Raw genomic sequence first — 19,674 nt, 5'->3', positions numbered from 1 at the left:
GCTAACCGTGTGTTATAAGATGCTAGCATGCTAGCTAGCTAGTTAGCTACGGCGTCATAGGACACGGTGCACTAAGTGGGTTTTCACGGAAGAATACTGTACCAACTTATCTAGCGGAATAAACTAAGTTTGAGCCTATTCCTGGAAACATTGAACCACTCTAGTTTACATCAATTTTAATTTCTAGTGATAGCTAGAAAAGTTAGATACTAGCGTTTTAGTGTTTCAGTGAATTGTTAGTGAGGGAGGTCCTGCTCTCTCGCTCCCCCAGTTGTTTAGTTAATTTTCATGCCAATCTCCTTTGCATTAGCGTAGCCTCTCCTGTAGCCTATCAACTACGTGTCGGTCTATCCCTCTTCTCTCCTCTCTGCACAGGCCATACAAACGCTTCACATCGCGTGGCCGCTGCCACTCTAACCTGGTGGTCTCAGCGCGCACGACCCACGTGGAGTTCCAGGTCTCCGGCAGCCTCTGGAACTGCCGGTCTGCGGCCAACAAGGCAGAGTTCATCTCAGCCTATGCTACCCTCCAGTCCCTCGACTTCTTGGCGCTGACGGAAACATGGATCACCACAGAAAACACCGCTACTCCTCTCTCCTCGTCCGACAACGTGTTCTCGCACACCCCGAGAGCATCTGGTCAGCGGGGTGGTGGCACTGGAATCCTCATCTCTCCCAAGTGGACATTCTCTCTTTCTCCCCTGACCCATCTGTCTATCTCCTCATTTGAATTCCATGCTGTCACAATCACTAGCCCATTCAAGCTTAACATCCTTACCATTTATCGCCCTCCAGGTTCCCTTGGAGAGTTCATCAATGAGCTTGATGCCTTGATAAGTTCCTTTCCTGAGGATGGCTCACCCCTCACAGTTCTGGGTGACTTTAACCTCCCTACGTCTACCTTTGACCCATTTCTCTCTGCCTCCTTCTTTCCACTCCTCTCCTCTTTTGACCTCACCCTCTCACCGTCCCCCCCTACTCACAAGGCAGGCAATACGCTTGACCTCATCTTCACTAGATGCTGTTCTTCTACTAATCTCACTGCAACTCCCCTCCAAGTCTCCGATCACTACCTTGTATCCTTTTCCCTCTCGCTCTCCTCCAACACTACTCACTCTGCCCCTACTCAGATGGTATTGCGCCGTCGCAACCTTCGCTCTCTCTCTCCTGCTACTCTCTCCTCTTCCATCCTATTATCTCTTCCCTCTGCTCAACCTTCTCCAACCAATCTCCTGATTCTGCCTCCTCAACCCTCCTCTCCTCCCTTTCTGCATCCTTTGACTCTCTATGTCCCCTATCCTCCCGACCGGCTCGGTCCTCCCCTCCTGCTCCGTGGCTTGACGACTCATTGCGAGCTCACAGAACAGGGCTCCGGGCAGCCGAGCAGAAATGGAGGAAAACTAGCCTCCCTGCGGACCTGGCATCTTTTCACTCCCTCCTCTCTACATTTTCCTCCTGTTTCTGCTGCTAAAGCCACTTTCTACCACTAACTTCCAAGCATCTGCCTCTAACCCTAGGAAGCTCTTTGCCACCTTCTCCTCCCTCCTGAATCCTCCTCCCCCTCCTCCCTCTCTGCGGATGACTTCGTCAACCATTTTGAAAAAAAGGTCGACGACATCCGATCCTCGTTTGTTAAGTCAAACGACACCGCTGGTCCTGTTCACATTGCCCTACCCTATGCTTTCACCTCTTTCTCCCCTCTCTCTCCAGATGAAATCTTGCGTCTTGTGACGGCCGGCCGCCCAACAACCTGCCCGCTTGACCCTATCCCCTCCTCTCTTCTCCAGACCATTTCCGGAGACCTTCTCTCTTACCTCACCACGCTCATCAACTCATCCTTGACCGCTGTCTACGTCCCTTCTGTCTTCAAGAGAGCGAGAGTTGCACCCCTTCTCAAAAAACCTACACTCGATCCCTCCGATGTCAACAACTACAGACCAGTATCCCTTCTTTCTTTTCTCTCCAAAACTCTTGAACATGCCGTCCTTGGCCAGCTCTCCTGCTATCTCTCTCAGAATGACCTTGTCGATCCAAATCAGTCAGGTTTCAAGGCTGGTCATTCAACTGAGACTGCTCTTCTCTGTGTCACGGAGGCTCTCCGCACTGCTAAAGCTAACTCTCTCTCCTCTGCTCTCATCCTTCTAGACCTATCTGCTGCCTTTGATACTGTGAACCACCAGATCCTCCTCTCCACCCTCTCCGAGTTGGGTATCTCCGGCGCGGCTCACTCTTGGATTGCGTCCTACCTGACAGGTCGCTCCTACCAGGTGGCGTGGCGAGAATCCGTCTCCGCACCACGTGCTCTCACCACTGGTGTCCCCCAGGGCTCAGTTCTAGGCCCTCTCCTATTCTCGCTATACACCAAGTCACTTGGCTCTGTCATATCCTCACATGGTCTCTCCGATCATTGCTACGCAGACGACACACAATTAATCTTCTCCTTTCCCCCTTCTGATAACCAGGTGGCGAATCGCATCTCTGCATGTCTGGCAGACATATCAGTGTGGATGACGGATCACCACTTCAAGCTGAACCTCGGCAAGACGGAGCTGCTCTTCCTCCCGGGGAAGGACTGCCCTTTCCATGATCTCGCCATCACGGTGGACAACTCCATTGTGTCCTCCTCCCAGAGTGCTAAGAGCCTCGGCGTGACCCTGGACAAGACCCTGTCGTTCTCCGCTAACATCAAGGCGGTGACCCGATCCTGTAGGTTCATGCTATACAACATTCGCAGAGTACGACCCTGCCTTACACAGGAAGCGGCGCAGGTCCTAATCCAGGCACTTGTCATCTCCCGTCTGGATTACTGCAACTCCCTGTTGGCGGGGCTCCCTGCCTGTGCCATTAAACCCCTACAACTCATCCAGAACGCCGCAGCCCGTCTGGTGTTCAACCTTCCCAAGTTCTCTCACGTCACCCCGCTCCTCCGCACACTCCACTGGCTTCCAGTTGAAGCTCGCATCTGCTACAAGACCATGGTGCTTGCCTACGGAGCTGTGAGGGGAACAGCACCTCCATACCTTCAGGCTCTGATTAGGCACTACACCCAAACAAGGGCACTGCGTTCATCCACCTCTGGCCTGCTGGCCCCCCTACCTCTGCGGAAGCACAGTTCCCGCTCAGCCCAGTCAAAACTGTTCGCTGCTCTGGCACCCCAATGGTGGAACAAGCTCCCTCACGACGCCAGGACAGCGGAGTCAATCACCACCTTCCGTAGACACCTGAAACCCCACCTCTTTAAGGAATACCTGGGATAAGATATAGTAATCCTTCTAACCCCCCCCCCCCCCCAAAAAAAAGGATATAGATGTACTATTGTAAAGTGGTTGTTCCACTGGATATCATAAGGTGAACGCACCAATTTGTAAGTCGCTCTGGATAAGAGCGTCTGCTAAATGACGTAAATGTAAAAAATGTAAATGAAACATTGACAGGTATTAACGGGGAAAACTCTAGAACGTTGAGTGAAGTTTAATCTTGTGCTTTTCTGAGCAGGGCAAGCTGATATTTCTTCTGTGAGGCCGTCCCGGGGGAGTTGCGTGCCCACACATACGCGGAGCTTAGAGGGAACATCGGCTATGACAACAAAGATCTTTCTTCAGACATCTTTTTAAAAATGGCACAAAGAAATATAGTAGCATTAAGGCCAGGGAAGATATTGGTAAGAGGTGGCGGAAACGTGGCTGTATAATTTTGTCCAACTGTGTTCTCTACATTATTATCCTATTAGCTAGGTTTCCATCCAAATTGGGGACAGATTTTCATGTGAATATTCAAAAATCCCGAATGAAGAAAAATATGTGCATTTTCCCCACCAGTGGTGTTTCTCCAACATACTTTTTGCCGATAAAAATCAGTGCGTGAAGACAGTGCACATGCAATTAACATTCCTGCTTAAGTTTTCATGTACCTTATTCAAATCTAAAGTTCAATGTGTTTCCATCATGTTTTCAACTAATTTTGTCAAACTGTTGCATTAAATAGCAAATGTGCCTACTCTGGTCTTGGCACCTGCCTCTAACCAACAGCTAGCAGATACAGTGTGGGTAAAACAGTCCAGACTACAGGATGAGTCAAGGATCTGCAGTCAAGGATGTCACCACAATAAGACCCTCAAGCTCATCAACTGGCACTTTCACAACCCCATGAATTAATTTATGTATTTTTGTTATATGTCGGATCCCAGTAAGACTAGCTGTCGCCATTGTCTAAATGGGTAATCCTAATAAATCTAATCAAATCTTCATTTCTCTCATCTGTAGACTAATAAACTGCAGTTTCCTCGAGTCATAGCGGGAGGACCACACACCAAATCAGCACCTGACTCCAAGTTTACTTCGATATGATGGTTATTAGGCCTATATAAATATTTGCCCATAAAGTCGTTTCAGCAGCCATCTCTCGCAGAATTAAATTTACACAGAAAAAGCTCCCACCATAACTTTTCCATTCAGTTATGCTCGTAAAGTCATACCATATAAAAAAATCATGACAGCTGTGAAGGAACCAGGAAGTTTCAGTACAATTTGATAAATGTCGACAGATCATTTGTTCATTCTACATGGTGGGATCTTTTTGTCAGTAAATTGATTTATGCGAGAAATGGTTGTGGAAACACCTTAATGTTATGAACCAACACAATCGTAGGAGCTAACTACTAGCTATGTAGAAGTTGGACGGAAGAAGACCCAGTGCTGCTTACCTGAGGTCATCACACAGTTCTTAAGTGTCCGCAATGACTTCCTTTGTGTTGGAAAGAAAAGCTGAACAGTTGGTTGTAGCAAAACTGACACTCCAAAAAAATGTCTGACCAATGGAGAAGCATCATCCACACCTCTCACTAAAGCACCGCCCACAGCTGTGGGGTCAAAAGTTCAAAAGAAAACTTGTGTTTCAAACAACAACAAAAATTTTAAGAAAAAAAAAAGGAAAAAAAAGAAGCACTGCAAGCAAAGGGGGCAGTCTAGACAAAATAGAGGGTGGTTGATAGCGAAATTAAATTTTGGACAAATGTACCTCCATACACTGTCATCACTCACTGATTTTTATTTTCCACCAAAGTCCATTTGGTGGGAACACCACTGGTGGGAAAATGCACAGATTTTCTTTATGCAGATTTTGGAATACTCGCAAGAAAATCTGTCGCCAATTGGATGGAAACCTAGTTAGTGTAGAAAGAGCAAATTATCTGTTGTCCTTTAGAAAATTGTAACGAAACTTTGTTTTCGTAGGACTTTCCTCACATAAAAACTGTGGATGGAAACGTGGTTAGTGATTGCGTACCATAACATATCAAATGTAATCACAGCTCTCATTTTACTGTTGTGCAGTGACTGGGGTATTTCAAGTTCTCTCCATATGCCAGTGTATGTGACATTACCCTGAGCATCAAGCATACTGTACATGTCATATTTTATCACGACAGTGTGTATTTAGATGAAGACATTATTGGTAAGGAATTGAATGAAGCACAGAATAATAGACAAAGGACTCTTACAGTTCACAGATACCCATATGAAAGGAAGACTGAATTGGCTTTGAAAAAACACAATTTAACAAAAACATTATGGATTCCTTCATGAAACCATGCATGTCCAAGAGAATAAAGTGAGTGCTGTGCTGGCTCTCAGTAGGAGTTTGCTGCTCCAGGCTTGGTATCCCTGGCCTGGTTGAAGGGGTTGGCTGAGCTGGCTGTCTGGTCCTGCTGGTCAATGGACTGGTAAGCATCTCTGTTTCGTGTTACACTGGGGAAGCCTGCTGTGCAGAGATGAGACAAAAGGTCTTGAAAACAAAGTTACTGGTACAGTACATTATATGAAAGAAACCTGTTTCACTTCACTGACATTCATATCACGGTGACATACTATCACGCCAAATCCAGGATGGCAGCATGTCAAGTAGTTTGTCTGTGACTTGTAGATTTTAACCTACTAATAACCTATTTATTTATGGTTGAGTAAATCCACAATTCCCTTGTTGAGTAGTGCAAACTATTTTGTTTTGCTGGTGTAAAGATCGCGGGTCTCCCTCAACTCGGATACATTGTGGCATGACGTGAACAGTACAAACTTGTGTCACTACCAAAGTCTAATGGTTTTAAATGACTGTTTTGTATTGTCTGAAAACTCACTTGTAGAATTTGCTTGCAGTAGGTCTCTTAAAAAAGAGAAGCGGTGCAAGGTTATTAAACAGAGGTGACTTGTTATTCTTCTTTTGTTAATATAAGGTAACGTGCAACCTAACCCTGGCCCTGATATGTAATGTCTCCAAACCCCCTCTGATTTTAAAATCTAGATCTGGTTTCGGTATTTTTCATTTAAATGTACACAGCCTGTCAAAAATGTATGGGGTGGGCCTCCCGAGTGGCGCAGTGGTCTAAGGCACTGCATCGCAGTGCTAGCTGTGCCACGAGAGATTCTGGGTTCAAGCCCAAGTTCTGTCGCAGCCGTCTGTGACCGGGAGGCTCATGGGGCGGCGCACAATTGGCCAAGTGTCGTCCAGGTTAGGGAGGGTTTGGCCGGCAGGGATATCCTTGTCTCATCGTGCACTAGCGACTCCTGTGGTGGGCAGGGCGCAGTGCACGCTGACACGGTCGCCAGGTGTATGGCGTTTCCTCCAACACATTTGGTGCGGCAGGCTTCTGGGTTGGATGGGCAGTGTCAAGAAGCAGTGTGGCTTGGTTGGGTTGTGTTTTGGAGGACACATGGCTCTCAACCTTCGACCTCTCCCGAGTCTGTACGATAGTTGCAGCGATGAGACAACTACTACCAATTGAATACAACGAAATTGGGGAGAAAAAAGGCGGTGAAAAATACAAAAAAAAAAAAAAATGTATGGGGTTAGGATTTGGGCTAAATCAACTGATGCCGATGTAATTGTGTTCTGAAACCTGGCTCAGCAAGTCTGTTCTTGATAAGGATATTTGAATAAATGGTTGCAATGTGTATCGCACTGATTGAGTTAAGGTGGGGGGGGTGGCTATATATACTGCTCAAAAAAATAAAGGGAACACTTAAACAACACATCCTAGATCTGAATGAAAGAAATAATCTTATTAAATACTTTTTTCTTGACATAGTTGAATGTGCTGACAACAAAAATTACACAAAAATAATCAATGGAAATCCAATTTATCAACCCATGGAGGTCTGGATTTGGAGTCACACTCAAAATGAAAGTGGAAAACCACACTACAGGCTGATCCAACTTTGATTTAATGTCCTTTAAACAAGTCAAAATGAGGCTCAGTAGTGTGTGTGGCCTCCACGTGCCTGTATGACCTCCCTACAATGCCTGGGCATGCTCCTGATGAGGTGACGGATGGTCTCCTGAGGGATCTCCTCCCAGACCTGGACTAAAGCATCCGCCAACTCCTAGACATGATGTCCCAGATGTGCTCAATTGGATTTAGGTCTGGGGAACAGGCGGGCCAGTCCATAGCATCAATTCCTTCCTCTTGCAGGAAATGCTGACACACTCCAGCCACATGAGGTCTAGCATTGTCTTGCATTAGGAGGAACCCAGGGCCAACCGCACCAGCATATGGTCTCACAAGGGGTCTGAGGATCTTATCTCGGTACCTAATGGCAGTCAGGCTACCTCTGGCGAGCACATGGAGGGCTGTGCGGCCCCCCAAAGAAATGCCACCCCACACCATGACTGACCCACCGCCAAACCGGTCATGCTGGAGGATGTTGCAGGCAGCAGAACGTTCTCCACGGCGTCTCCAGACTCTGTCACGTCTGTCACGTGCTCAGTGTGAACCTGCTTTCATCTGTGAAGAGTACAGGGCGCCAGAATTTGCCAATCTTGGTGTTCTCTGGCAAATGCCAAACGTCCTGCACGGTGTTGGGCTGTAAGCACAACCCCCACCTGTGGACGTCGGGCCCTCATACCACCCTCATGGAGTCTGTTTCTGACCGTTTGAGCAGGCACATGCACATTTGTGGCCTGCTGGAGGTCATTTTGCAGGGCTCTGGCAGTGCTTCTCCTGCTCCTCCTTGCACAAAGGCGGAGGTAGTGGTCCTGCTGCTGGGTTGTTGCCCTCCTACGGCATCCTCCACGTCTCCTGATGTACTGGCCTGTCTCCTGGTAGCGCCTCCATGCTCTGGACACTACGCTGACAGACACAGCAAACCTTCTTGCCACAGCTCGCATTGATGTGCCATCCTGGATGAGCTGCACTACCTGAGCCACTTGTGTGGGTTGTAGACTCCGTCTCATGCTACCACTAGAGTGAAAGCACCGCCAGCATTCAAAAGTGACCAAAACATCAGCCAGGAAGCATAGGAACTGAGAAGTGGTCTGTGGTCCCCACCTGCAGAACCACTCCTTTATTGGGGGTGTCTTGCTAATAGCCTATAATTTCCACCTGTTGTCTATTCCATTTGCACAACAGCATGTGACATTTATTGTCAATCAGTGTTGCTTCCTAAGTGGACAGTTTGATTTCACAGAAGTGTGATTGACTTGGAGTTACATTGTGTTGTTTAAGTGTTCCCTTTATTTTTTTGAGCAGTGTATGTAAAGACTAAATTCTTTGTAAGTGTGGCAAAGTCTGAAACTATTTGTAAACAGTTGGAATTTCTTGCTTTGAATACTGAGGTTTCAAAGGGTCTCTCTGTAACTGTGATTGGCTGTTTAGACCACCCTCTGCTCTCGGTGATGCATTTTCTTCTCTGACGCACCTTATGTCTAAACTTCTTTACAGTGAAATGATCTTGATTGGTGATCTCAACTGGTGTTGGTTAAAGCCTGTGTCTGATGATTTAAAAATGTTTTGTAATTCTATGAATCTTACCCAGTTGATTAACTCACCCACATCTCAAATCTCCAGAGAAATCTACCCTGATTGATTTCATTGACAAAATGTTTCACAAATATTCTGCGGCTGATGTTTTTTGTAATGATTTAAGTGACCATTGTGCTGTTGTTGCTGTTAGAAATACTAAAAAAGGTTCCTAAGAGTTTTAATGAGCAAGCTTTCTTTCAATGATTTGTTTTATTTTGACTGGAGCAAGCTTGAGCTTATTCCTGATGTGGAAGCTGCCTGGAAATTCTTTCATGATGGTTTTCTCCAAATAGTAAACAAACATGCCCCATTCAGCAGCCTCAGGGTTAAAGGGCGGGATAATCCATGTTTTTTTTCTGAGCTGTCTTGTATTATACACAAACGTAATCTAGCCTGGGCTAAAGCAAGGAAATAATGTTCTGATGCTGATTGGCTTCTTTTTAGGCAGTTGCGAAACAAGTGTTATTTTCTTCTCAGAAGGACAAGTCTGAATATTTTATGTCCGTTACAACTGATAACCGGAAAACCCTTGAATGTCTTGGAAGGCTATTAAGTCTGTCTGGAAACAGTAATGTTAATGAATTACCATCATGTGTATTGAATACTTTGTTGCTGTATATGACAAAACTGAAATGTTGAATTGTTTCAATGAGCACTTTGTATCATCTGGTAGGCTGTTTGATTCAGTGTCCTCTGTACAACCCTGTGTGGATGAACCAGTGAGAGCTGGTCAAACTTTTAGCTTTTTGCCATTCTCAGTGCAAGGGGGGGGGGGGTACATAAAGCCCTGAAATCCTTAGATCAGAGAAAGCCTGCAGGTCCTTATCTTCTTGATCCCTGCTTTTTAAATTTGGCAGCTAATTTCATAGCTGAACCACTTACATATCTGTTCAATCTAACCCTGGAATGTAATGAAATTCCAAAGATTTGGAAATCAGCATTTGGATCTCCCCCTTCTTAAAAGTGGTAGGACATCTAATTGAAATAATTATAGGCCAATCTCAAAGCTGTCACCCCTCGTGAAAATACTTGCAACCCTTGAGTGAACAGCTAAGAGTTATTAAATACTTATCAATGTACCAAATCGGCCTTCAGGAAGAAGCATAGCACAATTACAGCATCCATGAAGGTTTTAAATGATATCACTGAAGCCCTTGACAAAAAACAGCACTCACTTTTTATTGCTCTCTCAGGCTTCTGATACAGTTGATCATACTATAATGAGGCAGAGTTCGTTGAGTGTAGGTCTTTCAGAGCATGCAGTTGCATGGTTTGCTAACTATCTGTCTGATAGAACTCACTGCACTCAATTTTATGGGCTCATGTCTGTAATGGTGTGCCCCAGGGCTCTGTACTTGGTCCCCTCTTATTCACTATTTATATAAATAATTTAGACAAAAATGTACAACTTCACTTTCATACTGATGATACTGTTATTTATGATTGTGCCTCGTCTCTCACAAAAGCTTTCCAGAACTTGCAAACTGCTTTTTATACTGTTCAACATACCTTGTGTCAATTGAAACGTATCCTCAATACTGACAACTAAAAACTAATGGTGTTTTCTAAAGCAAGAAATAGACCTCAACCTTTCACCTATTACTACTTGTCAGGGCAATGAGATTACAGTCTCAACCTCAAATATCTTGGAATTTTAATTGATGACAGCCTCGCTTTTAAATTGCATATTCAACAACTTACAAAAAAATTGAAGCTGAAGTTGGGATTTTATTTTAGGAATAAGGCCTGTTTTTCTTTTGAAGCCAGCTAGTATGAGCTACATTTATGCCTTTACTAGACTGAGGATATTTTATATATGAATGCTTCCGCTCAGTGTTTGAGATCAATTGACACCCTTTACCATGGCGCATTGAGATTTATTTTAAACCTCAAAAACTTATGCACCACTGCACTTTATATACCAGGGTTGGCTGGCCTTCTCTAGTCACTCGTAGGCTCAGTCACTGGTATACTTTTATTTACAAAGCCATTTTGGGTTTACTACCATTTTATTTGGGCATTTTTATCGTTCAGAAATGTGGTGGGTACTCTCTTCATTCGCAGGACTTTATCCTGCTAACTGTTCCAAATGTCTGAACTGAATTTGGTAAAAGGGCTTTTATGTACTCTGTGCCATCGGCTTGGAACGCCTTACAAAACAATTTTAAACTGGAAGAACTTGTCCCGATTGGTGTTTTAAAATCACTGATGAAGGATTGAGGCGTATTCCCTGACCTGTCGATGTTTTTAATTTGCTGTTTTATGATTTCGTTATACTCTTGTGAATTCTATGGTTTTTACTATATTACTTGTAGTTTTTCCATGTCTGTCTAATTGTGTAATGACCATCTTGGCCAGGACGCCCTTGAAAAAGAGATTTCAAATCTCAATGAGCCCTTCCTGGTTAAATAAAGTTCAAATAAAAATGACTTAAATAATGTTGATAATTTGAACTCAAGGCTTCACAACTTCTGGCTACATATTGATCAGCCTTTAGGACACATTTCTGGATATGGTCAATCAAATAATGCTTAACTATATGTACTCTGTAAGCCTCAAATAAAAAAACGGTCAAATGTTCTATTACAGATTTAACATAAAAAGCGAAAACATCAACTTCCATTTTGAGGTTAAAATGTTCCTGCAGAAAATGGCAAATTACATTTGACGAATTACATTCAATGAGATCAATCTGAAGGACTCACATACAAAATTGTATCGTGTCTCTGTGCTCAGGTGAGCCACAGTCAATGAAAAAAAGAAGGAAAAAAAAATGGAATAGGACATCACCCAGGAGATAATGGAGTGAATGTTTTCAAATTCAGACTGCTCAGGAATTGTTCACACTGAAAACCCTGTATATGAGCCCTACAAACACCACATCTCAAACAAACAAACAAACGTGGGGATAACCCGACCACGACAGGCTGCAGAATTCCCTCATGATGAAGCACTAGTGCATACTGAACAGTAACCCCAATCCTGGATGGTCACTCAGAATACCAACGGCTGCCTAGAACCTTGATCACATGATCAGAGCTGCAACATAAAGCAATCAATTCTCTTATAAGAGCCAAACTTGGCTTTCACAATATGGATGTGAAAACCAGAGAACAAAAACACTGAGGCAAAACAAAATTGATCATTTTTACTTAAATATAATTTCTTAAAAATACAACTTAAAAAAAATTCTGCATAAATTAATTTGCACGCTAGTAGCTAGCGCAATGACTGGGAGTCTATGGTAACACTAGTCAGCATTGGCTCACAAAACTACCTAACATCCTTCAATCTGGACACAGAGACAAAGTACTCAAAGTTGTGTTAAAATCTCCAATCATCTGTTTATGACCTAAAATGGTCAACCTTATTCTTAGCGATTTTGATAAATACAGGTGCAGTCCACAATAGTGCTACTACTTTTCTGTCTTACAAACATCAAGCAAGAATATGTAAAGATCATTTTCATGGAGTTTAGGGAGCAGTGATGACAGTTTCAGTATTTAGATAGGAAGGAGGGATACGTAGATATGATGTGTGATTGGCAGAGGAGTATGGATGGAAAGACATGAGTACAGAAGACTGAACTATAGATTCTGCAGTCATGTAAAGGAGTGGACAGTCAGAAAACAGAACAAAGTGAGGTAGGCCTGTAGCTCTTCAGCCCAGCGGTTTTCTTTACTTTGTGTGAGGGGAGAAGAGGATGGAGTGGAAGATGGAAGGAAAGTCATGATGAAAAAGGATGGGGATCAGTAGCGGTAGCCAATAAAAGCACTGTCAGCACTATCCGTGGTGCAGCGACTGTCCACTGAGGTCCCTAAGTCTGAGGGGTCAGAGGCCAGCAGCAGAGGGGAGACAAAACAAATCGGGTCAGAACATAAAAAAGACACCAAACAGACAAGACAGAGGCGAGTTTCCACTCACAGACAGAAAGCTACAGACAACTCTTAAATCACAAGCAGTGAGATAAGTGAAAAGGAAATGACCATGAGATGTTTGGGATGGGATGATAAAAATGGACAAAAATCAGATCAAATTCCATGTTTTGTCACATGCTTCATAAACAGGTGCAGACTAACAGTGAAATGCTTACTTACAGGCCGTTCCAAAAAATGCAGAGCGAAAAATGTAAGAAATAAAAAATAAAAATCCTATTTATTAACAGGATTTTGTGCCGACTTAATATTCTTGATGAAATAGGAATAATTACCTTAAAAAGGTGTACTTCTAAAGCTATATCCGTACCCATTGGATGCAGTGATAACATAGTGGCTATATCCAGGAAAACCAAAGTTCCAACAGCTGGGCCTAAAATAGTCTATAAGAGATCACACTAAAGATTTTGCTGTGACTCTTATTTTGATGATGTTAAAAATCTTTGTTGGTCTGATGTGATTAATAAGGAGCAATTATATTATGTAACCCAGCTACAAAGGCATAGCTCTCCTCTAACTGGTCCACTAGTTAGTAGGTGTATCATGTCTTGTGACTGTCTCTGTAACTCAATTAGCTTGACTCTGGTTTAATCTGCCTGTGCTCTACAATTCTCTCATGGCCAATGACATGAAACAACCCAGGCAAGAGCACAGCCTGGAGAAAGTTATTTTCTCTCTACAACACCTTGGCACTAGGATGGTATCTGACTGAGGCACATGCATCACACCCTGCTTCTGACTGTCAAGATCGTTCAGGGTTAATCCTGTGTGATACTAGTTGTACAAACCCCCAAACCTTATTTTTAACACTTGAAGCTACAGTAACTAGCTTTCCTGTAAGCTAATGGTTCACACTTGCTGCCTCTACTCACACCTAGTCATACTCACCAAAGTTGATGTTGTAATCTCCTCCGCGCTCTCTGTACATTTGGTAGATGATGAAGCAGGAGACAGGTTTGAGCAGCAGGCCCAGGATTGCCATGCCCGCACTGAAGCGGAATGTGTCCCTGTTCATCTCAGATAGACCCTCAGGCAGCGGATAGTAGATCCCAAAATGGATGATGTCTGTCAGTATCGTCACTGCAATACCAATCAGAAACTGGAAGAAAAACACAGATGGAAATACAAGACGAATATGTATTAGAGCCAGATGAGGTAGGATGATTCTTATTGATAGCATGTCTGGAACAGCAACACCAAGGAGTTGATATACTTCAAAACTAACACATAAGACTCCTCTGTCCAGGGCCCAAGGAAATAGAATGGATAGAGTGACTCTACTGTTGGCTGTTGTCTCAGTACATGAGTAAGAGGCAGTGATTCACCATAAGTACAGCATCAATGGAGTCCCTCTGAGCGATGGCCCACACACCCACAGCCAGGACACTGAAGTTACCCCAGGCATAAGAGGGGGGCAGCCAGGCCATGCAGCCCCTACGAACCACACACACACACACACACACACACACACACACACATATCCTTCCAAATGTTTTCAGTATACACTACCCAGCTAGCACAGTGGATCTGGGCCGATTCCGGCTGAGAGTCGGGACACTCGGCCGACGTCACGTGGCCCGAGTTTGGGCCGCCTTCAGCAGTCTTATGGCTAGGATGTGGGGATTGATCTCGGGCCGATTCCGGTGTGAGTTATCTGGCCCAAATGTATTACTTGGGGCTCGGGCCGATTGTGGCTACTTTCCAGCAGATGATTACACGGGCTGCTTTATATAATGAACATTTCATTATTTATTTTTCCATATGTTCTCATTGTTTCTGTGATCCAAAAATGTAATTAAATTCTTTAAGAGTCCTGTTTATGTAGTATTTTGATACTTTGTGCAAATTGATAAGCATTAAAAAGTGGCGCAGCGGTAGCGAGTGGCGCCGGTGCCGCGTGGCACAGCGGTCTAAAACACTGCATCGCAGTGCAAACAGCGTTACTACAAATGCTAGTTTGAGACCCATGAGGCGATGCCCAGCTTCGCTCAGGTTAGGTTAGACTCCTGTGGCGGGCCAGGCGCATGCACACAGACACGGTCGGCTTACGACCTTTGCCTCCCCGGATGGGACAAGACAATTGGATGAGACGAAAAGGGGGTAAAAGATTTATAAAATTACTTTTATTTGTGGATGGGTAAAATTTTTTATATATATAAAATGAATAACGTATAATAGTAATATCTAAAATTACTAAAGTTGGGTAATTTTGTATGCATTTATTTCAAACTGCATCGGGCCGCTTCTGGGGGGATTCTGGTAAGATGCCGGCAAAGCCTGCTGAATTCCGGTAGACAGAAACAGCCCAATGTACTTGGGCTGATTCTGTGCAGTCATTCATTTTGATTCCCGGACCGATTCAATCAGTTCTGGCCCCCCGGAAGAGGGCCGCTTCCTCATTGCCAGCTGCGCAGCGTCTCTAAAAGAGTAGGCCTAAATATAATTATCCAGATCGACAATATTAATTGACTGGAGGCAATGCATGTAGGTGAGAAATGGTCCATACAATGTAGGCCTGCAATTAAGGACAGCCTTGTGTAACTGACTATCTATATTAGGTTTTCATGCAGGGCATTATGTTTGTGTAGCACCCCATAGAGAAAACACAACACAAGTGAAGCATGCAGAGTAGACAGATGTATGAAAAAGTTTTAAAAACCCTTGAGAAGAGCCAACCCATCCACTTACCAGACGGTCAGAAGCCAGTGCACCAGTACTATGGCCTGTGGGGACAATTATTTGTTTAATTACATAATATTAAAAACAGTTGTATTCCCAGTGAAAGGGAGCCTGCCTGCAGTCAACTCCACTTTAATTATTGCCTGACATTTCATTCAACGATCAGTGACTCACAATAAATAAAGAATTTGAATTGATTGGAAACGTTTAACCAGGGACTCAGACATTTCAAATCCAAATCACGTTTTATTTTTCACAAGCACCGGCTTACCAGCTCTTCCCAACGACGTAGAGTAAAACAAATAAAAAAATAGTTACACAGAGGAATAAAATGTCACGCATTATACAAAGGAGAATATTGTTACACTTGTTGCTATTTTGTACTCTACAATAACGGAATGGCTCGTGTTCCTGTAACATTGCGGACGATACAACCTAACTGTCGTGCAGATCTTTTTAGAGCAGAGTAAATACAGTGAGCAATTGTAAACAACCGACTTTACCTTGAGGTTTATGGCAGGAATTTCCATATTTTCGGGCCAATACGGATGTAGTTTGCCCCCCTTCGGTTTTTGAGGATTTAATAAATAATTGTTCAACTTCTCACTCAAAACTTCTCAACACCTCTTTACCGGGAAAGAAACACAACCCATGTGACAACAGCCTTACTCCTTTCACGTGACCCTTTAAATCCTCCTCCGCTCTTCACCTTATTTCATACTTGCAAAAAGCACGTGAGCATCTGCTGTTGGTGGTCTTGGTCACCATTCTGTAAATCAATTATCATAAACATTAGACCATGAATTTATTGGAATGTGGGCAAACCTGTTCACATCCAAACACACCAAATGTACTACAGGCATTCTGGTTGAACTGGTTAAGTTGGCCACTTTTCACAGATAGGTGTGAGGCGTTCAATATAAATCACAAGTTGAATATCCTGTGGTCCCATAAGTCCATAGATGGCTGTTCCAGGAAGGATGACAAGTATTTCTGATGATTTTCTTCTCCGCTATCTCCCACCCATGTGTCTACTGTGGGTTTTCACTTCCCTCTGCAGCAGTGGTGGAAAAAGTACCCAATTGTGATACTTGAGTAAAAGTACAGATACCTTAATAGAGAGTTACTCAAGTAAAAGTTAAAGTCAGCCAGTAAAATACTTATTGAGTAAAAGTCTAAAAGTATTTAGTTCTAAATGCTACCGGTCAAAAGTTTTAGAACACCTACTCATTCAAGGGTTTTTCTTTATTTTTACTATTTTCTACATTGTAGAATAATAGTGAAAACATCAAAACCACGAAATAACACATATGGAATCATGTAGTAACCAAAAAAAGTGTTAAATAAATTAAAATATATTTTACATTTTAGATTCTTCAAATAGCCATCCTATGCCTTGATTACAGCTTTGCACACTCTTGGCATTATCTCAACCAGCTTAATGAGGTAGTCACCTGGAATGCATTTCAATTAACAGGTGTGCCTTCTTAAAAGTTAATTTGTGGAATTTCTTTCCTTCTTAATGCGTTTGAGCCAATCAGTTGTGTTGTGACAAGGTAGGGGGCTAAACAGAAGATAGCCCTATTTGGTAAAAGACCAGGTCCATATTATGGCAAGAACAGTTCAAATAATCAAAGTGAAATAACAGTCCATTATTTCTTTAAGACATGAAGGTCAGTCAATACAGAACATTTCAAGAACTTTTAATGTTTCTTCAAGTGCAATCGCAAAAACCATCGAGCTCTATGATGAAACTAGCTCTCATGAGGACTGCCACAGGAATGGAAGACCCAGAGTTACCTCTGCTGCAGAGGATGAGTTCATTAGAGTTACCAGCCTCAGAAATTGCAGCCCAAGTAAATGCTTCATAGAGTTCAAGTAACAGACACATCTCAACATCAACTGTTCAGAGAAGAGTGTGTGAATCAGGATTTCATGGTTGAATTGCTGCAAAGAAACCACTACTAAAGGACACCAATAAGAAGGAGAGACTTGCTTCGTCCAAGAAACAAGAGCAATGGACATTCGACCGGTGGAAATTTGGCCTTTGGTCTGGAGTCCAAATTTGAGATTTTTGGTTCCAACCGCCATGTCTTTGTGAGACGCGGTGTGGGTGAAAGGATGATCTTTGCATGTGTATTTCCCACCGTAAAGCATGGATGAGGAGGTGTAATGGTATGGGGGTGCTTTTCTGGTGACACTGTTTGTGATTTATTTAGAATTCAAAGCACACTTAACCAGCATGGCTACCACATCATTCTGCAGCGATACACCATCCCATCTGGTTTGCGCTGAATGGGACTATCATTTGTTTTTCAACTGGGCAATGACCCAACACACCTCCATGCTGTGTAAGGGCTATTTGACCAAGAAGGAGAGTGATGGAGTGCTGCTTCAGATGACCTGGCCTCCACAATCCCCCGACCTCAACCAAATTGAGATGGTTTGGGATGACTCGGGCCGCAGAGTGAAGGAAAAGCAGCCAACAAGTGCTCAGCATATGTGGGAACTCCTTCAAGACTATTGGAAAAGCATTCCAGGTGAAGCTGGTTGAGAGAATGCCAAGCGTGTGCAAATCTGTCATCAAGGTAAAGGGTGGCTATTTGAAGAATCTCAAATGCCAAGTATATTTTGATTCGCTTAACAATTCTTTGGTTACTGAATGATTCCATATGTGGTTTTTCATAGTTTTGGGGTCTTCACTATTATTCTACAATGTAGAAAATAGTAAAAATAAAGAAAAACCCTTGAATGAGTAGGTGTTCTAAAACTTTTGACTAGTAGTGTACTTAAGTATCAAAAGTAAATGAAATTGCTAAAATATACTTAAGTATCAAAAGTAAACGTATAAATAATTTCAAATGTATTATATTAAGCAAAGCAGATGGCATCATTTTCTTGTTTTAAAATTTTACAGATTGCCAGGGGTACACTCCAACACTCAGACATCATTTACAAATAATGCATTTGTGTTTAGTGAGTCTGCCAGATCAGAGGCAATAGGGATGCCCACGTGTTCTCTTGATAAGTGCGTGAATTGGACCATTTTCCTGTCCTGCTAAGTGTTAAAAATTGAACGAGTACTTTTGGGTGTGAGGGAAAATGGACAGAGTAAAAATTACATTATTTTCTTTAGGAATGTAGTGAAGTGAAAGTAAAAGTAGTCTAAATAGTAAAGTAACGTACAGATACCCCCAAAAACTACTTAAGTAGTACTTTGAAGTATTTTTACTTAAGTACTTTACACCACTGCTCTGAAGTTATGAGCTGACAGAATCATATTACATCTCTTGTCATTTCCTCTTCAGACAGACATAAAACCTCTCTCACTGACTGAGGGGATCTGTCTAATAACATCAATATCCCGTGTTAAGAAAATACTGTCTGTCAGAACAGCATATGCTTCAGAGAATTGCTAATTTATCGCATCTCTCTGTAACTTACCTTAAATGGTTGCTTAATGGACAGTTTGTCATGTTCCTTTGAAATAAAAACTCTGATGCAGATATGAAACTTTACTGTGTAAAGTATATTGTATATCAGTCACCCTGTTATGTACTGTATCTCTACAGGTGCACCTTTACTATTAACTCAATTATAATCAAAGTCTCAGTCAGTGTGTGAGCTAGGACTGTGATTTGTAGTAGGATAAATTAAACAGGATTTTTAACATACATTGACTGTACATTCTAGTAGACACATCTCATAGATTGAAGTGAAAGGCTTTCCAAATGTGGCCATGTATAGCCCCCACTTTTATGATTGGCCTGATATCCTAGAGGGGACTTTGGAGGGAGGGATGGAGAGAGAGAGAGGGTGGTGGTGTGTGTGACATATGGATCTATTACTTAATTTGTGTTGTAATTTGTAATTTTGTTTTACACTTGGGAGCCAAATCAATCACCAGAATTTAATAGAATTGGAAAACAAGTGACCATTTTTTGTTGTCACCTTCCAATAGAGTGATAGACTGCACATACACAACAATACTCCTTTGAAGCATCTTCCAATACATTCCGTGTTAAAGAACAATTCCCCACTCCTGCTGTTTACAGGCTGTTTAACAGTCCAGGCAGGTCCCTAAGGGATGCCACCGCTCTCTATGTATCCTGCCACCATCTGGCTGGGGGTGATCTATCATTTGACTGGCTGCTCTCTAAGTTCCAGCAGTGCACTCAGTAGCACTGCACTTTCTCTGAGGTTATTAATGAATACATCACAGCCACTTTTTTTTCCAAGGCCATGAATCAGAGTGAGAGCAACCTGGTGC

The 19,674-nt window shown here is 43.0% G+C and overlaps 1 protein-coding gene across 4 annotated transcripts; it reads right to left on the bottom strand.

The window, feature by feature from the left end:
- Positions 1–3,456: 3,456 nt before the first annotated feature.
- Positions 3,457–16,288, bottom strand: LOC115150711 (type-1 angiotensin II receptor-associated protein-like). 4 transcript variants are annotated; one of them, XM_029694248.1, is made up of 5 exons: positions 15,908–16,284; positions 15,414–15,448; positions 14,051–14,159; positions 13,614–13,824; positions 3,457–5,753 (listed from the first exon to the last, which is right to left on the bottom strand). In XM_029694248.1, the coding sequence occupies exons 1-5, from the start codon at positions 15,932–15,934 to the stop codon at positions 5,626–5,628; spliced, it is 510 nt and encodes a 169-aa protein (XP_029550108.1). In that variant the 5' UTR covers positions 15,935–16,284; the 3' UTR covers positions 3,457–5,625. The 4 variants fall into 4 exon arrangements, with proteins under 4 accessions (XP_029550108.1, XP_029550107.1, XP_029550110.1 ...); XM_029694247.1 differs by having other exon boundaries at positions 3,457–5,756; positions 15,908–16,281; XM_029694249.1 differs by lacking the exon at positions 3,457–5,753 and adding an exon at positions 12,486–12,613 and having other exon boundaries at positions 15,908–16,288.
- Between the last annotated feature and the right edge of the window lie 3,386 nt (positions 16,289–19,674).

This window comes from Salmo trutta, chromosome 16 (assembly GCF_901001165.1).
Source record: "Salmo trutta chromosome 16, fSalTru1.1, whole genome shotgun sequence".
Lineage (NCBI taxonomy): Eukaryota > Metazoa > Chordata > Actinopteri > Salmoniformes > Salmonidae > Salmo > Salmo trutta.
Note: the sequence above shows the minus strand (reverse complement) of the source record. Positions and strands in the feature narration are given on the sequence as shown.